Source organism: Sycon ciliatum, chromosome 12, assembly GCF_964019385.1.
Source record: "Sycon ciliatum chromosome 12, ocSycCili1.1, whole genome shotgun sequence".
In the NCBI taxonomy this organism is placed as follows: domain Eukaryota; kingdom Metazoa; phylum Porifera; class Calcarea; order Leucosolenida; family Sycettidae; genus Sycon; species Sycon ciliatum.
In genome coordinates, this window is record NC_088654.1 from 7420895 (window position 1) to 7436701 (window position 15807).

General features: G+C 47.0%; 1 protein-coding gene across 1 annotated transcript; it reads left to right on the forward strand.

Moving 5' to 3' along the window:
• Positions 1-1212: 1212 nt before the first annotated feature.
• LOC135827920 (aspartate and glycine-rich protein-like) lies at positions 1213-2078 on the forward strand. Its single transcript, XM_065340357.1, has 2 exons — positions 1213-1305; positions 1545-2078. Exons 1-2 carry the CDS (start codon positions 1213-1215, stop codon positions 2076-2078), a joined length of 627 nt encoding a protein of 208 aa, XP_065196429.1.
• Positions 2079-15807: the final 13729 nt, after the last annotated feature.

The following is a 15807-nucleotide window of genomic DNA, read 5'->3' on the forward strand; positions in this document are numbered from 1 at the left end:
ACCGCCATAGCATTTCAAACTGACGTCATTGTACTAGCTTTACACGAAGAAAAATGCCACCAGCACGTCAGGTACGAGAGGTGTATTGACCGTGACTGCCAAGTACAAAGTATAATGTTCGTATTTTACATCCTAGTTGCATTTCAGTTCCCACACCTTTGACTGTTGCTACATTGCTCGGCGACGTACCGACGGACGACGAAGTGTTGCTGCACCACACCTCATGCAGGGCGAATGTTGCATAGGGTACAGCTCCCTTACTGTTATTTGTCGCCGTGGTTGGCCACTGTCTTAACATTGGCCGGTGTTTCCACCGAGTCTTGAGATGTTGTAACAAAAAACCTAAATGTAAAGTACTGCAGTGTGCTACCTAGCCAGGAACTGACTGCTCATGGTGACAATGTTGCACTCTGCGTGCTCTTCTGCTAGCTCTCTTGCTAGGCCGGGAGCTGGGGCGCAGCAGAAATGTGTACAGATACACAGTGATGGCTTCGCATGTATCTCATACACACACACACCGACATGGACAGCAGAAATGGTCACAGAATACACAGTAATGGCTTCGCATGTATCTCATACACACACACCGACATTGACAGCAGAAATGGGCACAGAATACACAGTAATGGCTTCGCATGTATCTCATACACACACACCGACATGGACAGCAGAAATGGGCACAGAATACACAGTAATGGCTTCGCATGTATCTTGAACAAAAACAACTTTAAAACGGCTTGCCCTGACAGAGCATGTGACCTTAGCGGGAGTCTGCGGGACCCGTCTCACAAGTCTCTTGCACGTGCACAAAGCAGTGACACGCACGCTAGCACACATACACGCGCACACGCGCGCGCAGCGCAAATCGGTACAGACATACACATATACAGGACTGACTGTCCATGTCCAATGTACCGGCCATCGGACATGCCTAAGGTCCAGAGTTGCTTGCTCTGTTGCACCGGAGTCTGCGAGAAAGGGAGCCTTGGGGAAAGCCGCTGTACTCGATGGGCCACACCTTCATGAAGTAAAAATCAAGGTTCGATCTTAAGTAACACGACTCTCAACGTGTGCAGTAAATGTATAAAAAGCGTGATTTGTGTAGACAAAAACCATCATTCTACAGCTGAGTCTTTCAAAAAGAACAAAGGAGTTGACCTAAGAAAGCAGCGTTTACTTTGTACAGCTCTCTCTCTCTCTCTTTTCGTCAAGATGAAAGTTGCTTTCGTTCTGGCCTTGTGCCTATTGGTGGGTGCATGTGTCCACTCCAGTCCTTTGGACTTGTCTTCGCAGGATGTTGCTGAGGTAATTGAGAGGGGTGGGGAGCGGGGAAATCAGAAGATGCAATTACTAATGTCACACCTGTTGTCGTTGACATGTTCGGTCGCGGATAGTCTAAAGATTTTATTTGCAAGATTTTGAGATACATGTACGTGTGTACTAGTATACATTTTCTTGTTCAATGAAACAATACCTTCATTGAATAGATGGTTGCTAAAGGTCAAGATTAAGAGATACGTTGTTTGACTTGTTGTTTGCATTAGATTAACCAGGATGCTGTCCAGATCAATGAGCGAGGTGTGGCTGAGGAACGGGAGGCTCTCAATGACGAAGACATGGTGGCAGATGAGCTGTTTGATGACGAAGATGAAGATGCCATTGACGAGACCTATGAGCTGGAAACTGAAGACAACGAGAGTTGGTACAAGGGTAGAGGTGATGATATCGAGGTGCAATCTAGCGCCTCTGACAGTAATGAAAGGGATGGCGGTGACTCAAGCTCCGACGATGGCGGAAGTCGCGAGAGAAACCGCATAACTGCTAGCCGTCGACGCAGCAGCAACCGAATCCGCAGCAGCAGCAGCCCACGCGGCAGCAGTCGCCGCAGCAGCCGACGCAGCAGCCGCAACAGCAGCCGACGCAGCAGCCGACGCAGCAGCCGAGGCAGCAGCCGAGGCAGCAGCCGACGCAGCAGCCGACGCAGCAGCGGAAGCAGCAGCGGAAGCAGCAGCCGTCGTAGCAGCCGACGTAGCAATCGGAGATCTGGTAACCGTCGCTCATCCCGTAACAAGCACTAAGGCTACTACTAGTAGATTATCTCGCCATGGCAACGGGTAACTATGGTAGCGGACGGCCATCACCATGGAGCACTCATCATTGTAATGATCGTCCAAGTGACCTACGATGCATCACTGTAGCAATGGCGGAGTATCAGACACCAGAGCAGTCGAGCTGGCATGTATACCCGACGAGGGAAGTGAAGCAGTATAATGAGTTCCTATACTTACCATGCATTTGACTGCTGCTGAGTCTTCGCAGATTACCACAATCATAACAATCATAAGCCTATAAGCACAATACATTTACATCACACCACACATTAGTCATGACTCTCGTAGTAGGACATGCATCACCTTTCCTACGCTCCCGAATCTACTCCCCCATTCTTTCTTCTATACGGAGCATCACAGTTTATTTTGTTTGCGCTTCACCATAGAGGCGATATCAGGATACCAATTGTATGCTTGATTCTAACATAACCTGCTCACTATTAAGTATTTGTGCCTGGTAGTTAACACCGGTAGTGTAGTTCTCTGAATAGCTAGACTTCTTGTAGATTACCTCTCTCCCCCCCCCCCTCCCCCCCACTTCTTCCCTTTGTAGTTACATTACTTCAAAGTATAAACAATAAAATAAGATTCCATCAACCTTAATTTCACTGGTCAAGATTGATGCTGCTGTAGCTGGCCCAGGGACCCGGAATCAGGGTCACACCCCACTGTGGGGCAACCTCCCCCCCCCCTTGCATAACCCAAGCACAGTACAGCTATACTAGCCGAATGTTTGAAAAGTTCTCAACGCGAGTAATCACACAACATGGGGTTGTGTTTCCACACAGGTTTTCACATGTGGTCCGAGGATCGACTTGTGATTAAGTTGTTTCCTGTTCCGTGATGGTGGTCCGTAGCCCCAGATGATAAGAATACTGCGTGAGGTTTTGTGCAGTGACTTGTTGTGGTCGGTCGGTACGTCGCGGAGCAATGTGGCGAGCACTGAGAGTGCCGCACTGAAATGCAAAGCCTCACCACCTGCCTGGCGCATTGCTACATGTAACGTCTTGTACTTTCTTGTGCAGCTGTTCTAGAATTTCATAGGACACTCTGTAGCGAGAACAATAGTCTATAGGGATACATTGGGCGCTTTCGATTACACGCATTTCGGTCAATTCTAGAATTAGTTATTGTTGATGCACAGTTCGATTACACAAAAAGTCACAAATTCCGTCGTTAGAATTGATTTTATCCAATTCCGTCGAATCCATCAATTCTGAAGAGAAGGCGGAATTTCTCTAATTCTGGCGCCAGAATTGCACTGTCGGTGTGTTACCGGTTTGGTCATGACTCAAGCGCGCGAAGAGCCTCCCTGGCCGGCGTGTGCGCGATGCTAGGTCCATGTGCGCGCGATCGATCGCAAGGGTGTACGTGATCTCTTTTTGCGATTCATCAATTTCGTTTGTGACATGACATGAATAAAATGCGTTGTGGATTCCAGTCGTTCGTTTACAAGGCTGGAATCCGCTCATTCTGGTCATTCCAGAATTAAAAAACCAGTTCCAGAATTGTGTAAACGTGTAATCGAAAGCGCCCATTGTATCTCTATTCAAAGAGTGTAATACGGTACTAATTGAAGTACGACTAGACTCTCGTACGCAGTAAACTCTTCTCCAGAGAAGGTGATTCTCATCAGGGGCTTTTCCGGATGCCCAAGATGATGAAAATCGTCTAAGGGAAAGCAAAGTTGCGTCCAATTCAGGGTATAACATTTCAGTGTACAATTCTACATAGAAATCAGCCGGCAAAGGGTTCAAGTTCGGTGACAGTCGTTATCAGAAATTCACCTGCTTTCTTTGAGTATCTTAGCACCATAACAATCTGGACTAACGTCATTACACTGGCTCTACACTGCGCATGAAGAAGTGTGCCATCAGCACATCTTGTGTAAAGACAAATGACAAAGACAGGCTAATGCTGCATCAAACGGGCGATTTTCACAGCCAGATACGAACCCTAGTGTCTGGTCGGTGGGGGGGGGGGGGGGCATTCAGAGTACTGCCTCCAGTGTCTTTTGCAGATGTAGATGTCGACTTGAATATAATTATTGGTCCTGTACGCAAAGGCACACAATGAAAACCTTGGGCAAATTCCGTTGTGACTCAGAGTTTCATGGCTGAACCAATCACCAGACAACGAGCCCAAGGTTTTCATTGTGTGCCTTTGTGTACGCCGCTCTGCCTAAATCAGGTAATGAGCACTTTCGCAGAACCTATGCATACTGTCTCTGTAATTTGTGCCGTAGACTTAACGCGACCGACTGATATCCATGTACATGCAGAGGCCAATGTTCATGTTAACACATGGAGTATAATGAACTACGAACTACATTGCACAACATTGTACAGTGTACACGATTTTATCTCCAAGTCGCATTTCAGTGACGCAAATTCGGTTCTTGCTACATTGCTCCGCGACGTACTGACCCACTACAAAGTGTCACTAAATAACACCTCATGCAGTGTGAATGTTGCATCATTCTGCTGTGTGTGCTACGTTACTTCTAACTGATCATGACCTGACTGATCATGGTGACAACGCTGAGCTCTACGCGAGGTGTTCTGGTGCCTCTGTACAGACCGGGCGCACAGCAAAAATGGGTATAGACGCCCAGCATTGCACTGGACGTCTGGGGCTCTACCAGTCACGACTTTCCACTGATGAATGTGACAAGAAAATTAATTCTGGTAAACTTTCATGACTTCGTTGTAGTGTCGCGATGACTGCAGAGTTTGTTCTTTTTATTGCTATTACATATACATGTACATGGAACTTAAAAAACCCCAAAAAAACTCTACCCACACAGAATTGACGTCACGCGGTGATATCATAATTATTATTTGAATTCAGAAAAAACACCAAAAAACAACATGGAACTTCAGTTACTTCACCTCGCCCCACAAATGCACCAATCAGACCATAGCGTTGTGGTACCAAACAAGGGTGGTCGACGCAGCTTGAAGTAGAGTGTTCAACAACTCAATGGGTGCTTTGTTATCAGGCGTATGCCTGTTTTGATTCCGACAATAAATGCAGTATACAACAACAACAACAAATGTGCAGAGTAGTATACACAGTCATACATTTTTTTATACCAAGAGAAAGACCAAGGAACTACAAGTTACGCTATACTGTCTACTAACACCACCAGTATAGCGTAACTTGTAGTTCCTTGGTCTTTCTCTTTGTATAAATTAAACCTTGGCTCTCCATCTGAGTCCATACATTTTTTTACTAAGGCCACAGCTTCCAATCATGACATGCAAAACAGCGGTGCAGCATCACAGGCATGAGTCGTGGACGTGGTGACGGGGTCTGATGTGCTCCACCGACCCAGGATCCGTTGGCTTCACTGCACAGCAAACGCGTCGCATGTGGGAGTAGAAAGGCCAAATGAAGTGAAAATCGGACCACGCCACAGTCCCAGAGGCCCGTGGGGCATCCATTCACTGCACTGCCCGCACGCTCCGCTGTTGACAAGAAAGTTATACAGTAAAACCTGTAACTAAAGACCACCGTGACTAGCGACCAGCCTGGTACTACAGACCACTTTGCCAGGCACGGACTGTCTCACATTCATACATGGTTGTGCGGTACAAACCTCTAACCAAGGACCACCTGCCACTAAAGACCGCTTTATCTGGCCCCAAGGGGTGGTCGTTAGTCACAGGTTTTACTCTAGTTGTAGCCGCATATGTAGCCAGTGGTGGTGCGCGTCAGCCGGTAACCTCCAGAGAGGCCTCCCTGGGGGACTGTCGCGTCGTCTGGCCTTCCGTTTCTCTCACCTCGTCGTCACGTCACTATGGGGACTTTTAAAAACTAACTTCAATCCAACATTCTGCATGTACATGTAGGCGTGCCAACGTTAATGCGATTTTTTATAGATTGTCTGCCTCACACGCTTTTCTAAATTCTAGCGCCATCTGTATGCAGGTCCCAGCAGAACTGTGCGTTTTGTTATCATCTTTAACAGAACTTTTGTCCCCTTCAACTTCTTTGGGTATGGCACTTTTCTTTGTAGAAATTGGGAGCCATTTTACCCTATGAAATACATGTAGACTGAGTCCTTTTTCTGCTATTCATTCGTTATAATTATACATGTACAATGTTTATTTATTTATTTATTCAACATCTCCTGGCCCGTCCGAAGACTGCCAATAAACATGAGAGGTCAGGTGATAGCCAACCACGGCAAGCTAAAAGGGAGAAAAAGAAAGATGCTGTCAGAGAGGGAAAGGAGATAGGGAGAGAAAAAGAAAGGGAGGCACATTAGTAATACATGGGATCACTTCGGATGAGACAGTGTGGAAAGCTGGACTTTGAATTTCCTGATATCCTGGCATGTCTTAATGCTAGTAGGCAGGTTAGACCAAAGGGAGTATGCTGAGAAGAAAGGGGATTTCAAAAACAGAGAGGAACTAGCTCGGGGCAGTGATAAGGCATTGCGTGTTGGTCTAGTGGTAACAAACCAGTTGTACTTGGCAATATGTTTCGGGACTTGGGCTAGGAAGATTTTTTGCACAAGGATACAAAGATGCTGCTGATGTCGGGCAAGAAGAGGGTGCGTGGAAGCAAGTTTATAAAGACAAAGGGAGGCAAATGTTTGGTCTTTTCGAAACAGAATTTTCAGAAGCAAGCGTTGATGTACTTCCAGTCTGTGGAGTAAAGTCTGAGACAACCCGCACCAAGCTATATCGCAATAGTCAAATATAGGCAAAATGTACGACTTAAAGAACAATTTTCTGCAGTTATCATTCAAGTGTTGGCAGTGGGGTTGTAGCATACCTAAGGACGCACTCGCACGCTTGCACACAGACTGGACTTGTGGAGACCAGGAGAGTTGGCGGTCGAGAATAACGCCCAGGTGCTTGTGCTCGTTAACAACTTTAATAGGTGTACTATTTAGACCAGGAAAATACAGAAGCTGAGTGGGGGGCGAGGGAGAGAAGAACATGGCCTCGGTTTTGGCGAGGTTAGGCTTCAGTTTCCAGGTTTCCATCCATGTTACTGTAGCGTTGACCCCGGACTGCATGGAGGCCGTGAGGTTGTCTGCCGAGCTGTCGGAGCACATCAGAGCAGTGTCGTCAGCAAAAAGACTTACATTTGGTACAAGGGCTGGCAAGTCATTAACGTACAGTAGAAATAGGAGCGGCCCAAGTATGGACCCCTGGGGTACCCCAGACACGACTAGTAATGGGTCTGATAGGGAGGTAGATACTCTGACAGTCTGGTGGCGGCAGGAAAGATAGGATGAGAGCCATTGCAGGGCTGGACCATGTACCAAGAAGACGGACTCTAGCTTTGCAAGCAGACCACGATGCCAGACGGTGTCGAAAGCTTTCGCTAGGTCAAAGAACACGATGCCAACATGCCGCCTGAGGTTCCGCTGGGTGTAGATGTCTTGTACTAGACGTGTTAGTTGGAAAGTTGTGGAGTCTCCACGGCAGAAACCGGATTGAGATGGTGAAAGCGCTGGGGTGACGTGGCAGTACAGAGACTCAAAGAAAATACGTTCACAGACCTTTGACACAGCGGGAAGGAGAGAGATTGGTCTGTAGTTGCCAGCCTGAGAGCGTTGGCCTTTCTTATAGATCGGGACGATAACAGCAGATTTCCAGACGGACGGAAATACTCCTGTACGATATGACATGTTAAAGAGCAGGCACAAGGGATAGGACAGAGATGGCGCAAGCCATCCTCCACTGAGGAGCTCTGGAGAGCCAAATATTAGTTTATAGCAAAGAAAAGGATCAAGGAGCTACAAGTCACGCTATGATCTTTTATTTATTTATTTTTAATTTTTATACACAGAGCCTGTGCGCCTTAACCTGAAATAGAGCTCAAATGCCCGGAATGGGCAGAGCGTAGTACCCAAGAGGTACACAAAATTACTTGTAAAGGGAAGTAAATAGGGCTGTTTTTGTTGTAACTCACTATTCTCTGCTTGCCTTCATATATCTGCTTTTTTCTAATCTCCTTATGTTGTCTGATGATTGGTTTTTGCCATAAAACTCTGAGTTACAACAAAAACAGCCCTATTTATTTCCTTTAGTGTACCTCTTGCGTAATTTTTGATACAAAAGTCCACTGTAATCCCGGATAGGCACGAGAAGTGGTGGCGGGGCCAGATCAAGATACAATCAGTGTAGTGCGAACATAGACTTATGGCAATAAGTAGGACGAGCTGAAGTGACATTTGGATTACTTTATTAGACAATGAAAGTGACAGACATAATTGGACAAACAGCGTTGCCCAGACACCGGCTAAGCAACACTACGTTCAACGCGACACTACGATAATGAAATCGTGTGTTCAGCGCATGGTTCAGAATATCTATCTGAGTCTGGCTATATCTCGACCTGAAGTATTTAAGTATTCGACGAGGAGACAATAATTTTAATATGGCAATAAGTAGGACGAGCTGAAGTGACATTTGGACTACATTATTAAACAATATTTATAAAAGCGATCCTGTCAGCTTTTCTATTATTGTGTTTAAGTGATGGACACCAATTGGACAAACAGCGTTGTCCAGACACCGGCTGAGCAACACTACGTTCAACGCGACACTACAATAATGAAATCGTGACTTCAGCGCATGGTTCAGAATATCTATCTGAGTCTGGCTATATCTCGACCGGAAGTATTTAAATATTGTCTCCTCGTCGAATATTTAAATAGATACGATTGCTATTTCAATAACCTACGAGGAGACAATAGTCGTAAAACGGCAAAGAATAAAACTAATTGTGCACTCATGAGTCATAACCATGTACATGTATAAAACAATAACAATAAATGAAAATGTTTTTGTCCACACACGCACACATGTGACATACATGTACATGTAGCTGCCTTATTCATTTACCGCTACAATTTTCACATTTACATTGTAAAGCATAAAATCACACTGCTGGTGTAATTAACGCTATGTGTAACCGCGAGCTGCTATTTTGTGAATAATATTCTAGCTATATAACTGGTTGTTTTGGTGATATTTACCATTTTGACGATGTTCCACTGATGATAGTCACGAGAAAACGTTATGGAATTTGTTTTCATTTAGTAATAATTATTGTTTATACATGTACATGGTTATGAGTCATGAGTGCACAATTAGTTTTATTCATTGCCGTTTTAAATTAAATGACCCAAAGGCAATGTGCCTATCGAGGGGTTCATTTGATTGAAATAACAGTACTACTACTAGTACATGTACATGTATGTACAAAGACAAGTAGGGCTTGATGAGGTTGTCATAAATGTGCATGACGCATGTGTATGCATGTGCTGCCTATGGGGTCCCGTAGCCATCATCATCTTCCTCATCCTGCTCATCTTCAACATCTTCATATTCATCGCTGCTAACAGAATAGTGATTGGAGATTGCTTCTTCATCGTCTGACTCGGAACTGTCGTCAACGTCATAGGTTTCACGTGTCACGCGAAATCTATTGTTGAAGCCTTCTTGAGGTTATCGAAGCCTTCAATCATGTGCTCCGGAAACTCCACACACATCTGATCAACCACTCGGAGTGTAAGCGCATAATTATTTCAATTATTTTCCCTCTTAACTCCGAAGTAGCGACAAACTCGGCCACTTGAAAATAATCTTAACCGTCCACCTCTCCACACTGCTCTCTTGGCGCACATTCACAACACCGGCACTCCATAGCGAGGAAGTTCGTTCTTGGGGAGATATGGAACATCTTTGAGCTTGAAATCTACTTCGTACCTTGGCCGTCGACAGTTTGGCATAGCTTCTTTCAATCCTGTGAAAGAACCATCAGACAGAGACGGTGTAACAGACTAAGACAGCAAAGTGATCTTTCTCTTGAAACCAGGGGCTGACCACTAACACTGGCAGACACCAGTGACCTGACAATCAGCTCATGCGATAACATTGCACGACACTGACCGACGGTCCGTGTAACCGTGTTGATTGAATCTCAGAACAAGACAACCAAACAAAACTAATCAGTGAACAACATGTATAATTATACATGCACATGTACGTATAGGAGCGACACGACACAACGCAGCTCCAATCAGCAAGAGAGGCGGGATGAGGTGAAAGCTTAGCACGTACGAGTAGCTGAGAAGAGCACGTGTTGACGTAGAAGTTGCTAGGTTTTATTTTTGTTCATGACTACGTGCAATGTCCACTTCGCTGATTCTGCTTATTGTCCTATTTTAAAAAGTTATTGTCTCCGCGCCGCTTAAGTTGCTACAGTCCATTCATTGGAAACTGACACCCTAACTTTTTGGTGTCTCTCTCACATAGTTGTACATGTACATGTAGATATTGTGAAAACAACAGTACATCCTGCATTGCGTGACCCGTGCAATTACTCCTTGCCACATTTGAGGCCAGAAAGGTCCAAGAACAGGGAAATAGAAATTCAACCAGGTTTTACAAAATTAGGACAGATATGCCATGGCAAAATGTGTATGGAGAAGCAGATCCAAAACCCAGATTTTTGAGATTTAAAGTGGGTTTTTGATCCTCAATTCGGCCCAAATCCGACTTTCAAAAGCCAGCGGGACAGTTTCCGATGAATGGACTGTAGGGTTAGTGTAATGGTAAGGTGTTAGATGTTGTTGTTGTTGTTGTTGTTGTAGAAGTTTATTTAACGTCGCACCACAAACAGGCGATTTCGCCTCCTTTGATACATGTGGACGACAGAAGGAATGAGAGAGAGAGGGGGGGAGGGGGGGGGACAGAAGTATGGAGAGAGGAAGGGTAGAAATAAATAAGCAATCAACCTCAGGGCTACACCAAAGCAAAAACGGAATGGGAACATACTATATACAAAATAGCTTCATACATATATTGCAAAACACGTTTACTATTCTTCAGTCCGCTATACCACAGAAACACACTAGCCGAAAAGCATTTAAACGGAGCCATGATGCGCTTTTAGCAGGGCACTGAACTGAAGGTGGCTGGGCTCGGAACGGAGATCAGGCGGGAGCTGGTTCCACAGGACTGCGCCGATGAACTGCATGGTCGCTCGACCCGCAGGACCGGGCCAAAATGGTACTCGAACGAGGTGTTGTGCTGCTCCCCGAGTGCGGTCACCAGTAACTCTCACGAAGAAGCTGGTGAAGAGGGAGCTAGCTCGGGAGAACAGACAACGACGGACAAAGATGAGGAGCTTAATGTTAAACATGTCCTCCAGGGTGGTGAGGCGGAGCTGTTCAAAGATCGGGCTCGTGCGCGACCACGGTGGCAGACCGAAGAAGCCGCGGATAGCGCACTTCGTTAGACGTGTGAGGGGCTCCATGTTGCCAATTTGAAGTGACGGATAAAAGGCGTTGGAAGCGTACGACAACCTACCCTGGATCATCGACCTGTAAAACAGGATCTTTGACGCCAGGGTGAGGCTTCGGCGGCTCCGCCACAGCGCACCTACTGACTTCCGCACCTGCTGGATTGTGTGATTGACGTGAGGCTCCCAGGAGAGCTGCCCATCTACCATTACGCCCAGGTACCGCGCTTGTTCCACAACTGCAAGGGCTGCATTCCCACAGCGAATTCGAATGTTATCTGTGTCAGGGGCTGGGCCTCTTGGGGTAATCAACAGAGCTTGCGTTTTCTTTTGGTTCAGCATTAGTCCGCGGTCCTCCGATGTGGCACGCGTATGGTGTTTTACGTCAACCATGACGGCTACAATGGCCAACCAGACCACAACGAAGTTGGGGCCAAAGAGAAAGTTTATTTCTTTCACGTGAAAATATTTACAGGGGCCATTTTTACGAAAAATGATTTATGTATACAAAAATGCATGTACGAAGTCACTACATTACACCCCCACCAGAGATGAAGCCGAGAGCAGTTGCTGAAGAACGCCAAACGGAAAAAAAGATCTTGGAAAGGAAAGAGTGAGCGAAGCGTACAAAGCGGAAAGACGGGAAAGAAAAATACACTGTACAAAGAGAAAGACTGTACAAAGAGAAAAAATATGCGCTGCATGCGGAATACCGTTGTATGACACGTGGACACAAGGTCCGAAACAAGGTAGAAAAATGCAGGAAAGGGGAAGAGGAAACATGCGTGACAGAGGTGGAAGAACGTGTCAGAGGCAGTCCAGAGAAAGAAAGTAGAGAAGAGAACAAGGGAAACGTACGCGTGACAGAGGAGGACGGATCTTGATCTTGTCAGAGGCGGCTGCGGGCTAGGAGATCGTGGCGGTTGATCGGCGGATCGGTGGATCGGCGGATGGTGGGCTGGTGAGGTCGTGGGCTTGGGCGCCTGCTCAATCTGGGCCGCGGAGGTCGAAGGCGCGATGGGCCTGCTCCATTCCATCCATACAGCAACTCCGACTCAGCGCAGTGTCAGGGGTCACCAATTATGGTGTTTTACGTCAACCATGACGGCTACAATGGCCAACCAGACCACAACGAAGTTGGGGCCAAAGAGAAAGTTTATTTCTTTCACGTGAAAATATTATACAGGGGCCATTTTTACGAAAAATGATTTATGTATACAAAAATGCATGTACATGTACGAGGTCACTACACGCGTACCGGTAGTGACGTCACAGAGCGTGGAGAAGAAAACTGTTACACTTACAGTACTGACGTTGCTGGCAGTGCTGGCAACTGAAATCCGACCCCCTGAGCGATGAGTGTACATTCCAGCGGTCTCTATTTCGTAGTTTTACAATCCCGTGTTGGGTCTTTGCGATGTGAGCGCACCGCTCAGGGTGTCGGATTTCAGTTGCCAGCACTGTAGTTTACAGTAGAGAGTTTATGCTTCAAGTTTGTTCAATATCGAACGTGAGAAAAATGGTGTGCTGAATCGCTTTTGTCACCGTGAGTTGGCGCTCTGTCGCGCTGAAATCTCACGTTGCAACGTGAGGAGCGCCATTTTGGCAGTGACATCTCACGTTCGAAATTGAAAAAAAAAACCTTGAAGCGTACGTAAACTCTCTATTATCCCTTATCCAACAATTCTTCTCATCCGAACAGGGTAGTTCCCCTGGAAGCAGCCCTGCACCCCTTGTTGCGGATCATCAGCGCTCTACCGTACTCAATCTCGTGTTTCGATATTCTGTATAATTTTGTAGGTCTCCTTAGCGTAGCTCACAGATAATGGCAGCAACGATCGCAAGGAAGTCTAATGAATGAAAACCACTAAACCAGTTCAAAGCGTCAAAGTCTTAGTGGTGGGCTTGTAACTGCGATAAACACAGCGAGTTTTGCACTAGCAGCTAATGTAATACTTGGTATATATTTCCTTTAGCCAATTATTCGCTTGAGAGACATGCATGCAAGTCACCCGCGGCCAAGTCAATTATTCCCTTTCTTCACCCATTGTGCAAACTGAAGCTGGATACAAATCTATTTCATTCCTTTGTTCTGACCGCCTTAATGCGCTTCCCGCATCTATTCGCACTAATCATATGCCCAATTCATTTCGCCAGGACTCATTTAACACATTCCTTCATATAGATACCCCAGTAAGAAGACCTTAGCGTCTTTTGGGAATGTCCAAGTAAACTACTTAACACATGTAAAGATTTATAGAAAAGAATAAAGACCAAGGAACTACAAATTACGCTATAATGTCCACTGACACCACGGCACCGGTTACTAAACAATCAGCTCGTGGGACAACATTGCACGCCACTGACCAACGGTACTGACGTTCACCACTAACTGGCTAACAGCTCTAGCACATCTTGGATGCGCACTCCAACAGCCCTTCGACCAGGAAGGTTCTACTTCAAGTAAGTTATAATATCCGCCAGCATCCTTCGCAGCTGACACTCTCAGCTCGTGCTAGTCTTGGTTGCGCTCACCTTCCCCTCTTAGGTTATCATTCCAACTTGCTCTCTCTGGGGAAGCGTTGGGAAAATACGCAGAGACTCACAGCAGAGTGCTAGGCCGTCGCCGGCCTGCCACTCAGCCAAACTAACTGCATACAAACGCCACTGCACCGGACAGCTGCTGAGTCCGTACCACTGTGTTCGCCAGTGACACTGTTCTTTCGTCTATGAGCAACACGTGCATTGATTCCCCTATGTATAACGGCAACGAGTTCCACTCCGAATTTGCGAACCGTGCGCAGAATAGCGTGCCACAGTCGGCAATTTGACTACAATGGCAATGCTACACCGTCAGGAGGTAGCTTGGGAATTCCCGCACCGGGGAATGCACTGCTGGAGCATGCCCATGTATGCTGGCAGATTCCCGAACGGTAGCGTGGAACGGAATCATCGTATGTCTATCGGATTGTCTGATGATTGCCTGTGCAGGGGCGTCGCACACTGCACGCTCACTACGCCTACGGTATTGGCCGTACCACTTTTTGCCCCAGATACCCCGTGAATCAACAATATACACTGATCTGGGATCTAAAATTCCAAAATTGTCCGCTCAGCCACCCCTCCCCCACGAGTAAATTGTACTTCAGATGGCTGACCGTGCCACACTAAAAATACCTTCCGACACCTCTGCTATGGGCATGAAACTATGAGCTACAGCGAATGATGCGTTGTGCTCTGTGCCGTGTGTATCGGAGAGATCTGTAGTGTAGGTATCACTCAAGGCGCCGCTTAGTACCCTAGTTTCTCTACTGCAAAAGGTATGCCTCAAACCCCAGGGGTCCCGGATAATTATAATAAAAATTCGCGGGATCCGCGTTTTAGCATCACTTGAATGTTCAGAAGCACCTTCAGCGGCGAATGCAGACCTCACAAGTGAGTCAGGGGAGAGCTAGAGGAGCTGAGTCTCTCAACCAATCGGGCGTGTAACGGCCCATAACCCTGTAAACTGCATTCTTGTTATCCTCACTCCGAGCTGTGGAGTGTGGGTACCAGTTGCCCGTGCACGCGTGGGTGTCGGCGCAGTTCTCTTTACACGCTCCCTGCTGCCAACGCGGGTCTCGGTATGCATAGGATATTGGGACACAGACTCCGGGACAGGTCTGCCATACCGTGTTCGGGGAGGCTGCTGAAGTTCAGCATGAGGTAGATCACGACGTGACAATATCAAGATAACAAGTTCGTTACTGAGTATAGAGGTTCAACGTCATCCGCGCGCACACACACACACACACACACACACACACACACACACACACACACACACACACACACACACACACACACACACACACTCACATACACACACACACACACACCTGTTCCTGTTCCTGTTCAGCACTGCCACAAGGGCCACGTGGCTCTCCTTAAGAGAGAACCGGGGAGGAGGGAGGCCGCTGGCATCCGTGTCGGGTGAGGTCGCTCCCGCGGCGAAAACGGCGGCCACAGTCGGGGCAGGACCATTCAAATGTCAATCGTGTTGCTGCAGTCGGGCGATGCGTACTACGGTGGCATTTGTGTCGTGATCTGTCAGACGGTCTGGCGAAACAGCGGTCACATGTGGGGCAGTGAGCTGCGCAACAGTCCCTTGCAATAGCTTGGGGACGGTCTTCACGGGGCTGAGGATCATGGGGTGTGCATTTATGCCGCGATAGCCCACCACGGCTGCGTAGCCACCGTTGACATTGGGGACATTGCACTGCACCGCGCTGCTCTGCTATGGGCTTGGCCCTTTCATCCAAGCACTTGTGACGGCGCTTGTCCGAAGGCCTGCTAAATACGCGTCGGCAGACAAGACATTGCACATTACGCACTGGTGACGAAGCTGGTTCCAGCTCACGGTAGATGTTCCTCCACCCTGGTC